Here is a 15,918-nt window from a genome sequence, read left to right as displayed (position 1 = left end):
CAAGTCTCAATTTTACATTTGGATTACTACTTGTAATGAACTTAAGCAGTTCATCTGTCTTTTTACCAGCAATAAGCAAATTCGCCAACTCTCTTCGACTAATATCCATATTTACTAGTTTTATTTAAAACGAATAAAATCAGAAACCTTTTTTGACAGTCGTTTCACTTATGCAAAGCTTGCTGCGATGAGAGAATGATATTTGAAAGTGGCTTTTTTTCATAATACAACGATATGTGTGTAAATGCTTTAATGCGTTGAACCTGCAAAACTACAAACTTTAAATCTAAATTGCAAATTTTAAAAAAATATCGTATTCGCCAATTTTTGCTCAAATATACTAATAAGTATGGTCTTTCATGTGGTGGAAACAGAATTCAATTTTAGGTGCCCGCATCAGCGATATTGAGCCTTGAAATAGGCTATTTTTTTAACGAAAAGTGTCCATAACTTTTTAAAGAAAAAAGTTAGACCTTCGGTGTCTTGGAGAAAAATACTCGGCTTGAAGTTTTCAATAAGCTGTTCAAAGGTTGTGTTAACAAAAAGTAAAAGATACGAAAGTTATACTAAAAAAACGTTTTTTTTCAGGAACACCCTAATCTTTTTTTTTAAATTTCTTGTATAACAAAAACTAAAAGAGATAGAGCTTTAATATGTTCAACAAATTTATTCAAAATAAGTTACTTTACAACTTTGTGGAAGACTGTGGAGCTCTATCTTTCATCAGTAAAAAGTTTATTTTCGTATTTTAGATAAATTAGAACCACCCTAATAACTATTCCAATAAAAAGAAGCATCTTCTAAAGTACACAAATTCATCCTAAGACATGATACGGCTAAATTATACAGGTTTGTCAGAAAGTAAAAATTCCTCCTAAATTAGCGATCTGGACCACTGTGCAATGTAACCAACCATCCCCCGGTTGAGCCCACCTCCTCAGGAACCCCGTCGAAATGAAAAACTCTTTTTACATTGCACATCACGGCACAAAGTTGATCACAACATCGATCTATATCCTTATTTGTTTTCTAGCCTTAAATGAAACCTCCACCCGCCGTTTGTCCGCGGTCGGTGATCTACTTTTCCGCAGCGACCACAACCGAACCGGTTTTCGAACGCGCCAAACGGATCGAATTAACGCACTAGCCGAAAATATCTGTTAATAGGTGAAACCGGCTGCTGGCGCTTCACACAATTGATTGCACACACACATTTTTCACGCACCCGGTCGGTCAGAGCGGGAGGTCTGGTTTTCAATATCCGGTTGTTCGTCTCGCTGCTCACTGCTAGTCGCTATGTACAAGCCAAACAGGAAACGAGCAGATTTCAGATGCCGATGACTTTTTTCGGCGGGAACCGGTTGCTTCTTCTCGTTTGTACGCAGCAACAACGAACGATATTGAGGTTATGCTCTGATGATCCATATATTGATCGGTCTTTCTTTTCCTGTGTACTAGATCTGGCGATACAGTCGCTGCCATATTCTCCGGTCAACGACAAAAACGGGTTTCTCGCCTGGTGCAATCGACCGTCGCAACATTGCATATTGCAGCAGTTTCTCCATCTTTGGCTTCTTCGACGGGGTACCTTTCCGCATGAATTGCTGGTGAATGAGTGTATATGTGTCCCTTCCGAGACAGGATGGGGTATCAGGTATCGATCACTTTTTCTCACAGCCACCAGCCAAGCCGTGACAATTCGAGAGGTGTTCGATTGAATCAGAACCAGCTGCGAACCCAAACTGACATGGGCGGAATACGGCGACGGAGTTCGATGCGATTAGCACCGGTGCTGTCAGAGTTTGAATACGCAGCTTGGATCGACATGCCAAGAACGCGGAACGAATGATTGATCACGTTGTTTCAGGGGCTACGACTAATGGAATTGATGCTGTTGTTGGCGGTGGTGTTTTGAGGGATGTTTAATCGTTTCAAAGGCAAGTGATCCTCCACTGTTTTCTGTACAGCACAAATTCAAAAGAGTTTTTTTACGTAGGTCCATAATCCAGATGACCTTGGCATTTTGCAATAGCATTTCGACTAGCGATGAACATGTGTGAACTGCCCGGAATAAATTTAATCGATGTGAATGCTGTTGAAGCGAGATTTGCATTTGACATTTTGCATTGAATAGAATTGAATATATGTGTTGACATAAAATGAAAACATTTAGCGCTACTAGACTGAAAGTTTAGCGTGACATTTTGGAAGAGGATAGCCCATTGAACGAAACACGTTGGTTTACGTAAATATTATATTTAACAAACTTGCTAATGTATACAATTTCTATCTTCACATCACGGCATGGTATTGCGTTCTCAAGAAAAAAAAATGCACTAGTGGTTTGAACTCTTCGAAGTATAACATAAATATGCCTTTTTCGCGTCAGCATTTTAAAAAACTTTTCAAGTCCTCCTTTGTTAACTTGTAGGTTCACATGACCTGCCAGATAAAGAACTAAGTAGCGCACACTGTTTCGAACTTCCGGCAAGACCTTCATCATAATAATCATCATCGTAAATCGACCTCGCACCAAAAAGGGGGACTGAATCCGCATACAACCTTCTCTTGAATTTGTTCCACTCAGAGCGGTTGACCGTGCGCAAATCATTACCGCATCAGCCCAGCAGTAGAGAAGTCATTGTTCTTGACGGTTCGAAGATTCTGAGTCCGATTTGAAGCGGAACCTCGAAGCGTTCCAATGAATGAACCGCTCGCCAGCTGTTTCCCATAACCTCGGCGAAATTGCGGTGGAGATTTTTGTTTTTTTTTGTCTGTCGTCGATTGTTTTTTTTTTCAGGAAACAACTTCAGATCTTGCAAACCTGGAGCCGGATGTTTGTCGAATTTATGGAAGGAATTCATTAACCAATCGTTTATAAATGTTTGTTCTAGCTAAGTAGAAACTCGTTTTAAGATTGGTATACAGATATATGATTGTTTTAAAGGCGACATACAAGTAACTAATTACCATAACGTTCCAACTGAAGCCAAGTTCTATAAGAGGGGTACCCCCAAGGCTTTAGAAAGTGGTATTTAATGATACAACCTAGTAATAAACTCTAGGTCACGGTCTGTTGTTCCCTCTAATAGCTAACGATCTCCAACACATACATATATAAATTCTAGAGCAGTCCAATTAGACGGGAAGCGAAGCAAAATGCGAACTTCATTTTAAACTTCAGTTAGAGGAAACCTTTCTTCGTCTTCAACAGTAGCTTCACTTGGAAACGTGGTCAATGGTGTGAAAAACATAATATCTATATCGCACATCTCTCCATTGAATGCCTCACAAGGTAGAAGGAAAATTGCAGATAATGACCACTCAATTGTGTCGTTGGGCTCGTCTTCGTTGAGAACTGGCACATAGATCCTGCTGTTCGTTTAGACCTATCTCAAATTAACAGATTGCATTTCACCCAAAATATAATACATTATGTAACTGTTTTAACTGGTAGGGATTTGAAAAAAAATATTCGGTCCGATTTCTCTATATTCACGCCGAGTTTATCCTACTCGAGTGCAGAAACCTGAAGCATTGCAAAACTCACAAGTGCGGTGGCTGCAGTAAACCGACATCAAGTAATCAGGTTGAAGCAGTACAACATGACCTTTCCATTGTAGCATACATTTACATGCACTCACTGCTGAATACAACCGTTTCGGCTTCCCGGCGTACTAAGCAAGGAGAGCGTTGGTTGATGTTATTTTTTTTTTGCCTACAAGCAAGCCGCGCCGCGGCCGCTTTCGCATTGCACCTAGCTGATTTAGCGCAGCACCGGTTTTTCGTGTATAACCTATAAATAAACCAAATGCAACCACACCGCTGCTACCCGAGAAGCCGGTCCAAATCAGTAGCTTGACGGGATCTGTGGGTGGGTGTACCGTTGATGAAGTGTACAATCAAATCGTTGCACCATTGGACAAGTGGATCGAGCTGATTGAATGGTATCCACCAGTTTCAGAAACAAAAAAAAACAAACGGGTGTTTGTTAATGGGAATGGAAACGACTACGGGTCGGGACCAGCGTTGCGTGGGGAAACAAGAATTTGTTGGATATTAGTACGCTGCACAATGAAAAAACATGTTTCACTAGATTAAAATTACAGTTAGAATGTTATGCAAATCGAAAAAATGCATCAAATCATGCGATGTTCTCAGTTCAATTGAAAAGCAATGGCATTACCAGTGATAAATGCTGATAAAATTTCAGGAATTGTAGATTCTCGAACTACGCAATCTTTTCCATGATTAACCTTTCCAATAAATGTTTATAGTTTCCTAATAGTTCCAAAAATGGAATTGCTATAAAGTGTGACTACGAAATTATGGTAACACTTAGAACCGGCTTTGAATTGAATCTATTGATCATCGCCTGCGAATTGAGTGATTCTGTGTTTTAATGCGGCCTCCTACATCGCGATTTAAAAAAATACTGAAAAGCGCTCATTCAAACATATAGAGTAGTACAAAAATTTGATGATTGGTTGACATTTAATCATACAAATGTCAAAATGCGCATCGAAATACCTTATTTAGCAGGCAATCTGTATCTACGAAAAGCGAAATGGAATTTTCGGTACAACATCCTATGAAATCGTGAACTATTTTAAGCCACGATTCTGAGAGTATACTGGAAAGGTATGAGGCTAATTCGAGACCTTTTCTTCTACGGACAATACTGCTCTTAACTGGCCTTAACTACATCCAATCGAAGCCTATTCAACTTTGATAGAAAGGGAGCGCAGAAATCCTGAAAGTTAAACAAATAATACAAATGACACGCTAAAAAGACCGACTATGACTGCGCAAGTGCTAAACACATGTAGAAACAGCGCAACAAATTTGGTTTTTATCCGATAAATACATGAGATTTGTGTTGCAATAATTTCGTATTCACCCTTTATGTCGACAGCATGTACACAAGTGCGCCATAGAAATAAAATTTGAAGTAATATTTTTATTCATAATACCCATGAAACTTTTAAACAAATTATATCAATCACTAAATAAATCCACATATGAATGATCAATTCTTTTAATAGGATAACTAATTTTGGAAGAAATATCCAATGAGCAATTGAGCAATGTTCATGATTTTCAATGAAAAAATCGCAAAATTGTTTGCATATTGTTGTCCCAAAATAGCATAGTATATTTGACAGAAGAACATAACATAGCATACCGTTGGAAAGGTCAATTCTTCTTCTTTACAGAACACTTTGAAAAAAGTTAGTGTCAGTTTCTGATGAGACGAAGTCGAAACGCACCCATGTAATAATTAAGGATTTATGCCAATCAAGTACAAAGACTGGTTTTACCAAAAAAAATTTCACCCTGGTGAGAAAACACACAATTTTTTTCCTTAGGGTGAAATATAGCATAAAGATTTTAAGGGTATACAAGATTTTTTATACATTATTTTGTTTTGCATGTGATGCGATCTACGACATACACTAGGTCACTTGAACTTCTAGGTACTAGGTACAAAATCACTGTAGCACCGTGTTATTTAAGATTTTCTGAAACTTCGTACGATACCTCTGATGTCCGCAGTACTTCAGTTTATAGAACCGTGAGGACGTTCATAGAAAATCCCCACGCTTCTCAGAATTTCCCTGAAGAGTGTTTTTGTAGATATTATTTGCATTATGACCATTTCTAGTTCATTGAACAATCGTGTAAACTATGTATCGTCAATTTGAGGCTGCCTAAAATTCCAAAACGGTGGAATCTTCCTTGGTATCATGAGCCACTGCTTTGTAGGAGTTTTTAATGTTGCGGCTCAACAGTTTCAGCTTTAGTCAGAAGCAAATACTCTTTATTAATTCTTACACTTTTTACACTTTTGAGAACCTCAGAATCAGTGAAAAATTAAGATTTAGTTTAATTTCTTTTGGGGGCGTACATAGTGTAGTTGGTAAATCGTACTGAAACTATGCATACTATGGCTGAGAAACAGCCGGAGGACGGAATAGGCGGGCGGTCCAAGATAGACTATGTCCCCCGATTTCGTCTGCCCCCGATTCTGACAGCATTTTGACAGCGATTTCGTCAACATCATATGAAAATCCTGTTATAAATCTTTTCTTGGGCATATTTTGCTTATCATAAAAATGCAAATAATGCAGAAAAAAATTGTTTTACCCTTTCTCCTATAGAAAGGTTATACAATCACTCTGAACATCGTCAAAGTAATGCCGGCCATTTTTTTTTACTAATGTAGGTTTCTGTATTTTACAGGGGCGTAGCTTGGGGTATGTATTGAGGGGTTAGCACCTCTCCCCCATACATCACACACCATCCTTCCCTAAACAACTCTTCAACCCATCAAATCCCCTTCCATCAAGCCCTCCCACGAATAAAATTTTCTAGTGCCCCCAGAATAAAGTGGGTCTGAAAATTAAGTTTTGAAGTGAACACATTACGTAATACGCAATAACCGCATTTAATAAAAATTTGGTTTGAAACGATTTTGAGTTTAAAACTACTTCAAAATTGAAACTAATTTGAAATTTCTAAACAAGTTGAAAATTTTTGGCGGGGTCCGGACCCCCAGAACCCTCCTCCTGAATCCGCCGCCGGTTTCACTTGTTTCAGCAGCGACACATAGCATCTCAAGTTCGTTACTGTCGATCCATTGTATGTATGTGCAAATCGGTATAGACACTTCCTCCATTATGTTGAACATAACCAGCCATGGAATCGTAGTTTGGACAAATGAGAAAGGCACAATTGCACCACTAGGTGGATTAAAACAGATTTTTGCCTTTCTCATATAAAGAAAGGCTATGCAATCACTGTAAAAATCGACTTTTTAACCGAGGCTTGGAGGGTCGAATGTCATACACCATTCGATTCAGTTCGTCGAGATCGGCAAATGTCTGTGTGTATGTGTGTGTATGTGTGTATGTATGTGTGTGTATGTGTGTGTGTGTCATTTAAACTCACACAATTTTCTCAGAGATGGCTGAACCGATTTTCGCAAACTTAGTTTCATCTGAAAGGTATAACGCTCCCATAAGCTGCTATTGAATTTTTAGTCGATCCGACTTCCGGTTCCGGAGTTACGGGTTGAAGAGTGCGGTCACACAGCAAATTCCCATATAAGCTGGTACCACCATGATGTTCAAATGATGTAAAACATATTAAAATTGATGTAACATTACTCTAGTTTGCGGGTCTGGATCACTAATGATCAATCAAAGCAGTTTTGACCACATTGGCCACCTATGACGGTTTATGACGCCCCCGGTGAACCCGCCAAGTTCCTAAGCTAATATCACACCCATTCCCCAACGAATTCTCTACCGATTTTTACAAACTTCATTTCAAATGAAAGATACAGTAATAGCATTGACTGCTGCTGAATTTCATTCGGTTCTGACTCTTGCTTCCGGAGTTACAGGGGTGTTAGTAAGGATACACTGGAATTTCCCATATAAATCGGTACAATCGTAATACCTCAGAGACTAAAAACTATTGAAATGGTCACCAAATTACTTCTAATCGCAGATCTAGATCACTGATTGCCAATCAAACATTCTTTGAATATATTGTCCACTATCGACGATTCCGGAAGTCCGGAATTCCGGGCATAGTCCACAATTAAAGTCACATCGGTTCTTCGGTGATGACTGAACCGATTTTTTCAAACCAAGTCTCAAATGGAAGGCAAAATATGCAGTTGAGTATTGCGCCGCCGCACCTCCCCCTCCCTGCCTTGCCCTTACACCTCCCTCCTTCATCACTCCCCTGCCCTTGGACCACCCTCACGCCCGCATTTCCTTCATCCACCCAATATAACGAAATAAGATGAGGGATTTCTGACGCCTCCTCCACTCCCACTCTACTAACCCCCATTCCCTCCACTTTCAAACCCATTTGTTGGAAACACTGGACTCCGACGACGGTGCTGGCGAACCCAGCGTGAGAAGAAACCTTGCTAGTGTGAAAGATTAGAGAGAAGACAGGTAGTTTGAAGAAGTAGAAGTAGAAAATGAATAGAAGGAAAAGGACGCTATTAGCACGTGAAATATTAAATTAACTTAAATCTAGATTTCGGAAACTTTATTTCCTTTTGTAGAACAACAAATCTGTAAGTATGCGATTAACGTTTAAAAACAGTTACCGATTGGTATTAATTGCATTAATTTAGAGCTAGACAGTACCATCAGCACAGTTTGCTACGTTGAGGATCGGTAGTGCGGGTGGACCAAAAAACTATAATTTGTAACTATGATTACTGAAATCTTTACTCAAACCAACTAATACGATATTTGAATTTGCAGTTGAGCTGAATTAAACCGAGCTGCTACAAAAATTGTGTTTAGCCACTCATCCGAACACCTAACCAACAAACTCAAAAATTATAACCTCAACCAGGATGCCGGAAGGTGAATGCAACAAGTGCGATGGTTCGGACACCGAGGAAATGGTCAGTTGCGATGACTGCCAGGCTTGGTTCCACTTTGAATGTGTGGGTGAGTCCCCCGGAGTAGAGGAAAGGCCTTTCCAATGTGAAAAATGTGCGGCTAAGAAGGACCAAATGGCGAAGAAGGCAGGGAAACCCGATCCTAATATGCCTCTCAAGAACGCTTCCTTTCAACCGCCGGATGCCACCGATCAATTGACCTCCGTCGAGGGCCATATGTCCACCATACCGCAGGGAAAGAGAGGTAGTTTCCCAACAAGCAAAATGGCTGTCGTAGATGACGGAAAACCGTCCGCAAATGAGTCCGCGACGGTTGAGTCCCGCATGCAACTCGCATTACTTCGGTTGGAGCAAAAAATGGCCCAGGAAGAGGAAGAGTTGGCAATCGCCAAGGCAATCCGCAAAAGGCAGATCGAATGTGAGCGGATTTTGGCGGAGAGGCAACTGCAACAGGAGAAGGAACTGAACGAATTGAAGTTGGTTCAGGAACGTGCGATGCTTGAGAAGCGGCTGACAGAACAGGAGGAGTATCGAAGGCGACAGAACGAGCTACGGAAAGAATTCGAGCGTCGCAGTTCTTCTCTATCGTTAGATGCTCATGAATACCATGCAGCTAGCGATTATAGGCTAGAGAAAACACTTCCTGACATGGAAATAGAATCGAAGCTCGGAGAAGTACCAAAAATTCGGCCGTCATTTATGACTGATGGAGAAACCCCTAAGCGCCCCCCGCAGATAAAACCACTAACTCTAAATACTGACCCACCTGAGTCCAATTCTGAGGGAGAAGTAGAGAGCACTGTCTCTTCACACGAGGACGACGACGCTTCGCTACGAGAGAAGCGAACGGAGACAGGGTCTCGATTCGAACGGGGGCCAACAAGAGCTCAACGATCGGCACGCCAAGTGCTGTCCAAAAAACTCCCAGTATTTAGTGGCAAATCAGAGGAGTGGCCACTATTCTACAGCAGCTTCGTCAATTCAACAGAAGCTTGTGGTTTCACCGAGGTAGAGAACCTTATCAGGCTGCAGGAATGCCTTAAAGGACCAGCTTTAGAATCAGTTCGCAGTAGATTGCTGCTGCCAGCTGGGGTGCCTCAGGTAATAGCTACACTTCGAATGCTTTATGGTCGTCCGGAGCAACTCATTTATTCGCTGCAGCAGAAGGTCAGACGAACAGATCCGCCAAGAGCCGACAAGCTCGACACGTTTATTCCGTTCGGAATGGCCGTACAGGAATTGTGCGATCATTTGGAGGCTGCAGATTCTAAGGATCATCTAGTCAATCCTTCCTTGATCCAGGAAATGGTAGACAAACTCCCGGCGCCTACGAAACGAGAATGGGTACAGTATAAACGATTCTCTGAGAAAGTGACACTCCGTACATTCGCCGAGTTCATTTCAATCATTGTCAAAGAAGCAAGTGAGGTTACCCTTGTCGTTGAGTCCAGGTTACCAAGCTACAGCCGAACGGAAAAGCCACGGGCAAGAGAGCGAGCATTTGTTCATACCCATTTTCTAGATCAGAAAGGAACATCGCCTAGTGCATCGAAGCCCTTCCCCATATGTCGCATATGTGAGAAAGATGGCCACCGCATTCGAAATTGCGATGAGTTTCGTCGTATGAAACCGCAACAACGGCTCGCGGCTATACAAAATTGGAGGCTGTGTGAACGATGCCTAAACGAGCACGAAGGCTGGTGTAAGTTTAAAATTACTTGCAACGTAGGTAGTTGCCGTCATCATCACCATCCGTTGGCTCATCGTGAAGTATATAGCAATACCAACCTACCGAGCTCTGCGATGCCAGCTAACAGCAGCGCGGGCCAGCACCATGCGCATCTCGCCTCTAAACTTACAGTCATCTTCAGAATAGTTCCGGTAACGATACACATCGGGTCGAAATCAGTAACTACCTGTGCATATCTGGACGAGGGTTCAGACATGACATTGATCGAAGACAGCTTGGTGCGTGAGCTCGGTGCAGTCGGTAAACCACAACCATTAACCCTAAAATGGACGGGCAACATCGTTCGTCAAGAACCAGCTTCGCAGTGCTTGTCATTGAAGATTCAAGGAGGCACTGAAGGGCGTTTGCTCCATCTAGCTGATGCACACACAGTAAAAAAACTTTATTTACCACAACAGACGGTTAACTTCAAGGAGGTGATAGACCAGTATCAGCATCTTCGTGGACTTTGCGCAGAAGAACAAGTCGGGGAAGAACCACGCCTGCTGATTGGGCTCAACAATATTTACTTGTTTGCACCTCTAGAATCGCGGATAGGGGGAGTGGATGAACCGATTGCGGTGCGCTCATACTTAGGCTGGACGATATATGGACCAAAACGAGTCACTCCTGCACGAGGTTTTCTCGCCGCCCACGGTGGCTTAACAAATCAACAACTGCACGACCAAATGCGGGAATATTTTGCCACTGAGGACTGTGGAGCTGTTGCCGAACCGATGCTCGAGTCAGAAGCAGATCGACGAGCGAAACTGATCCTGCAGAACACGACTGTCCGCATCGGAGACCGTTTCGAAACAGGCCTTCTGTGGAGGAGCGATGACTGTCACCTTCCCGATAACTATCAGATGGCATTCAAGCGCCTATGCAGTCTCGAGCGTCGCCTGAAAAAGAATCCAGTCTTGGAGGAAGCAGTAAAACAACAGATCGAAAGTTATCAGGAGAAGCAGTACGCACATGTAGCTACCCAAGCCGAGCTAAGAGAGGCTGATCCCACTAGAATCTGGTACTTGCCACTGAATGTGGTTTTAAATCCCAAAAAGCAAAATAAGGTACGCCTTGTGTGGGATGCAGCCGCCCAAGTAAATGGAGTGTCGCTCAACTCACAGTTACTCGCGGGTCCGGATCTGCTAACGTCATTACCAGCAGTAGTTCAGCTGTTCCGTCAGTTACCAGTGGCTTTCGTCGGCGACATCTGCGAGATGTACCATCAGTTGCGGATTAGAAAGGAAGATAAGCACTCACAACGCTTTTTGTATCGGACCGACCCAGCGGCGCCTCCAGACGTGTTCCTGATGGACGTGGCTACGTTCGGGTCTGCATGCTCGCCAGCATCGGCGCAGTATGTAAAAAATCTCAATGCGAGTCAACATGCTGACCTATTTCCTGCAGCCGCCAAAGCGATAGTCTGTAATCACTACGTGGACGACTATTTAGATAGTGTTTCGACCGAGGAAGAAGCTATTGAGCGAGCAAAGCAGGTGCGGCAAGTGCACTCCAAGGCAGGCTTCGTAATTCGCAATTGGGTTTCCAATTCCGAAAAATTCATGCGGGAAATGGGAGAAACTAAGCACGGTGAGAAAATTGCGCTACACCAAAGCACCAGTGCTGGAGCCGAACGAGTATTGGGTATAGTGTGGTATCCAAAAGAGGACGTTTTTAGGTTCTCGATAACAATTCGTGACGATTTAATGCCCTATCTCACTACTCATGAGCGTCCGACAAAACGAATCGCTCTCAGCTGCATTATGAGCTTGTTCGACCCATTGGGATTACTGGCGCTATTTACAATCCATGGGAAAATCATCATCCAGGACCTTTGGCGACTTGGTTACGACTGGGACGACAAAATCGACGACGGAAGCTACAAAAAATGGACGCAGTGGAGATTGTTATTGCCCCAAATTGAGCAAGTATCCATTCCTCGTTGCTATCTACAGGGTGCACCACCTGAAGCTTACGGTTCACTGCAACTACACGTATTCGTGGATGCTAGCGAGCAGGCGTATGGTTGCGTCGCATACTTTCGGCTGGTGACGGAAGACGGGGTGAAGTGTGCGCTGGTAATGGCCAAAACGAAAGTGGCATCTCTGAAGCAGATATCGATACCCCGCATGGAGCTCAACGCGGCGGTGTTGGGGGCACGTATGCTGAACAGGGTCTGTGCGAATCACGAGCTGAAAGTCACAAAGCGTGTAATTTGGTCGGATTCAAGGACAGTTTTATCGTGGATCCGCTCCGAGCAACGCAAGTACAAACCCTTCGTGGCATTTCGCATAGGAGAGATCCTGCAAGAAACGAAGCTTGACGAGTGGCGCTGGATTCCAACGAAGCTGAACATTGCTGACCTACTCACTAAGTGGGGAAATGGGCCTTGTCTAGAATCGATGGGACCCTGGTTTTGCGGACCTTACCTTATTTGCGGTCCTGAGGATTTGTGGCCTGCTCAACCTCTACCACCGCCGGATACGACGGAAGAACTCAGGATGTCGCATTTGTATCATACCGCTGTTATTTCTGAACCATTGATCGAAGTCTCACGTATCTCTCGATGGAATGTGCTGTTGCGCACAGCCTGCTGTGTTATTCGATTTATATCAAACTGCCGACGTAAGGTGCAGCGGATGCCAATTGAGGTGATAGACGTACCGGCGAATATGCTGCGATCTGTTGTGAAGCATCATGATTCAGTACACGTCCCATTGAAACAGACCGAATACGAGAAAGCTGAACACATATTATGGAAACAGGCGCAAAGTGAGTACTATGCGGACGAAATAGCTACCTTGCAGCGAAATAGAGAGCTTCCCAAAGAAAAATGGTTGCCCATAGAGAAGTCAAGCGCTTTGTACCACCTCGAGCCATTTCTGGACGAATTTAACGTATTGCGCGTCAGTGGGCGAATAGAAGCAGCAGAGTATGTGCCATATGATACGCGGTTCCCAATCATTTTGCCGAGAAAACATCCGATTACGGAACGTGTAATTGAACATTATCATCAGCGCTATGGCCACTGCTACAGGGAGACGGTCGTAAATGAACTTCGCCAACGGTTCCACATTTCAACAATACGAGCATCCGTGTCTGGAGTAATGAAGCGATGTCAGGAGTGCAAGATCCGAAAGTGCAAACCCATAATACCCAAAATGGCCCCGCTACCGGTCGAGCGACTTACACCGTATTGTAAACCTTTCAGCTACGTTGGCTTAGATTACTTCGGACCGATAGACGTCACGGTTGGAAGACGAGTGGAGAAACGCTGGGTGGCGCTTTTCACGTGCCTTATCACGCGTGCAATCCACCTGGAGGTGGCACACCGTCTAAATAGTGATTCATGCATCATGGCTATTCGACGGTTTGTACTGCGAAGAGGACCACCGATCACTATCTTCTCGGATAATGGCACTAATTTCAAGGCAGCAAATAAGGAACTAAAAGAGCAGATCAGCCGTATTGACACTACATGTGCAAACGTGTTCACGAACGCCCGCACCCGCTGGAGTTTCAATCCACCCTCCGCCCCGCATATGGGGGGCATATGGGAACGCATGGTACGCTCCGCAAAATCAACTATGCAAGCGCTGAACGCGGATCATCGGATGAATGATGAGATTTTGCTTACCGTGATCGCAGAAACCGAAGAGATCATCAACTCCAGACCGCTGGTGTATATGCCAGAAGAATCGCCCCATTCTGAAGCCCTCACGCCGAACCATTTCATCCGAGGCAGATCATCCGGTTTACAAAATCTAGCCATCGTACCAACTGACCTAGCAGATGCCCTTCGTAGCACTTACAAGCGTTCGCAGTACGTGTCGGATGACCTATGGAAGCGATGGATAAAAGAGTACCTACCTTCGCTGAACCTACGAACCAAATGGTTGGAAGAGAGCAAGCCTTTGGAACCTGGAAGGCTAGTCTTCATAGTTGATGATAATGGCCGAAACGGATGGGTACGTGGTGTAGTGGTGAAGGTTTTCCCCGGCAAGGATGGGCGAATAAGGCAAGCTACGGTACGCACAGCACACGGAGAGTATCGGCGACCAGTGGCGAAATTGGCGCTCATTGAGATGGAGTCTTCGGGTAAATCTGACCAGAAAGCTGGTTCTGGACAAGGTTTACGGGAGGGGGAACTGTTGGAAACACTGGACTCCGACGACGGTGCTGGCGAACCCAGCGTGAGAAGAAACCTTGCTAGTGTGAAAGATTAGAGAGAAGACAGGTAGTTTGAAGAAGTAGAAGTAGAAAATGAATAGAAGGAAAAGGACGCTATTAGCACGTGAAATATTAAATTAACTTAAATCTAGATTTCGGAAACTTTATTTCCTTTTGTAGAACAACAAATCTGTAAGTATGCGATTAACGTTTAAAAACAGTTACCGATTGGTATTAATTGCATTAATTTAGAGCTAGACAGTACCATCAGCACAGTTTGCTACGTTGAGGATCGGTAGTGCGGGTGGACCAAAAAACTATAATTTGTAACTATGATTACTGAAATCTTTACTCAAACCAACTAATACGATATTTGAATTTGCAGTTGAGCTGAATTAAACCGAGCTGCTACAAAAATTGTGTTTAGCCACTCATCCGAACACCTAACCAACACCATTCCACCAACATTTCAAAATATAATCACATAAAGATAACATTGAACTCATGCTGATTAAGCTAATTAAATATTATTCTCATATAGCAAGGTTATGCAATTGCTCCAAAAACCGACTTTCTAACCGAGGCCCGGAGGGCCGAGTCTCATATAACATTCGACTCAGTTCGCCGAGATCGCAAAATATCTGTGTGTATGTGTGTGTGTATGTGTATGTATGTATGTATGTATGTATGTATGGATGTATGTATGTATGTATGTATGTATGTATGTATGTATGTATGTATGTATGTATGTATGTATGTATGTATGTATGTATGTAAATATGTATGTATGTATGTATGTATGTATGTATGTATGTATGTATGTATGTATGTGCGGATTAGTTAACAAAATGTCCACATCGGTTTCTCGGAGATGTCTGAACCGATTTTTACAAACTAAGATTCAAATTAAAGGTATAATATTCCCATAGGTTGCTATTGAATTTCATTTTCAACCGACATCTTGTTCCGGATTACGAGTTGAAGAGTATGGATACAAAACAAAATTTGTTGATTTGTCCACATCGGTTTCTCGGAATTTTCTGAACCGATTTTGACAAACTTTATTTTAAATGAAAGGTCCATCAGCTGCTGTTGAATTTTGTGAGGATCCGAGTTCTAATTCTCGAATTACAGGGTGATACGTACGATTACGCAGCAAATCCCGATTCTAACAAATTCTGTGATGAATGTAAAAGGTGAAATTTTTTCCAAAATGTAAACACAACTGTTGAATTTGTAGATCTAGGTCACCAACAGTCATTCAAACTCTCTTTGGCCACACTGGCCACCATCGACGGATCCGGAAGCATCCAAATTCAGAATAACGGTTATATTGGTTTCTCGAAAATGGCTGGACCGATTTGATCAACTTAGTCTCAAATGAAAGGTGTTGCGTCCCCGGATACTGATATTAAATTCCATCTCCATCCGACTTCCGGCTCCGGAGTTACGGGTTGTGGAGTGCGATCACATAGAAAACTTCGATTCAAACCGATACCGCGATGAATGCAAAAAGGTGCTCTTATATATACATACCAAGTGTAATAAGAATGAGAGACATTTCCATAATGTTATATTGTAC

At 42.8% G+C, this 15,918-nt stretch overlaps 2 protein-coding genes across 2 annotated transcripts in view; one reads left to right on the top strand and one right to left on the bottom strand.

Annotated features, from left to right (window-relative positions):
• LOC131681384 (GATA zinc finger domain-containing protein 11-like) overlaps positions 1-15,918 on the bottom strand; it is a 132,017-nt gene that overhangs the window by 72,271 nt on the left and 43,828 nt on the right. The gene's annotated exons all lie outside the window — the stretch shown is intronic.
• LOC131681385 (uncharacterized) lies at positions 13,018-14,771 on the top strand. The gene is made up of 2 exons (XM_058962139.1): positions 13,018-14,528; positions 14,589-14,771. The coding sequence occupies exon 1, from the start codon at positions 13,274-13,276 to the stop codon at positions 14,390-14,392; it is 1,119 nt and encodes a 372-aa protein (XP_058818122.1). The 5' UTR covers positions 13,018-13,273; the 3' UTR covers positions 14,393-14,528; positions 14,589-14,771.

Source organism: Topomyia yanbarensis, chromosome 2, assembly GCF_030247195.1.
Source record: "Topomyia yanbarensis strain Yona2022 chromosome 2, ASM3024719v1, whole genome shotgun sequence".
NCBI lineage: Eukaryota > Metazoa > Arthropoda > Insecta > Diptera > Culicidae > Topomyia > Topomyia yanbarensis.
This window is presented reverse-complemented; position numbering and strand designations above follow the sequence as displayed.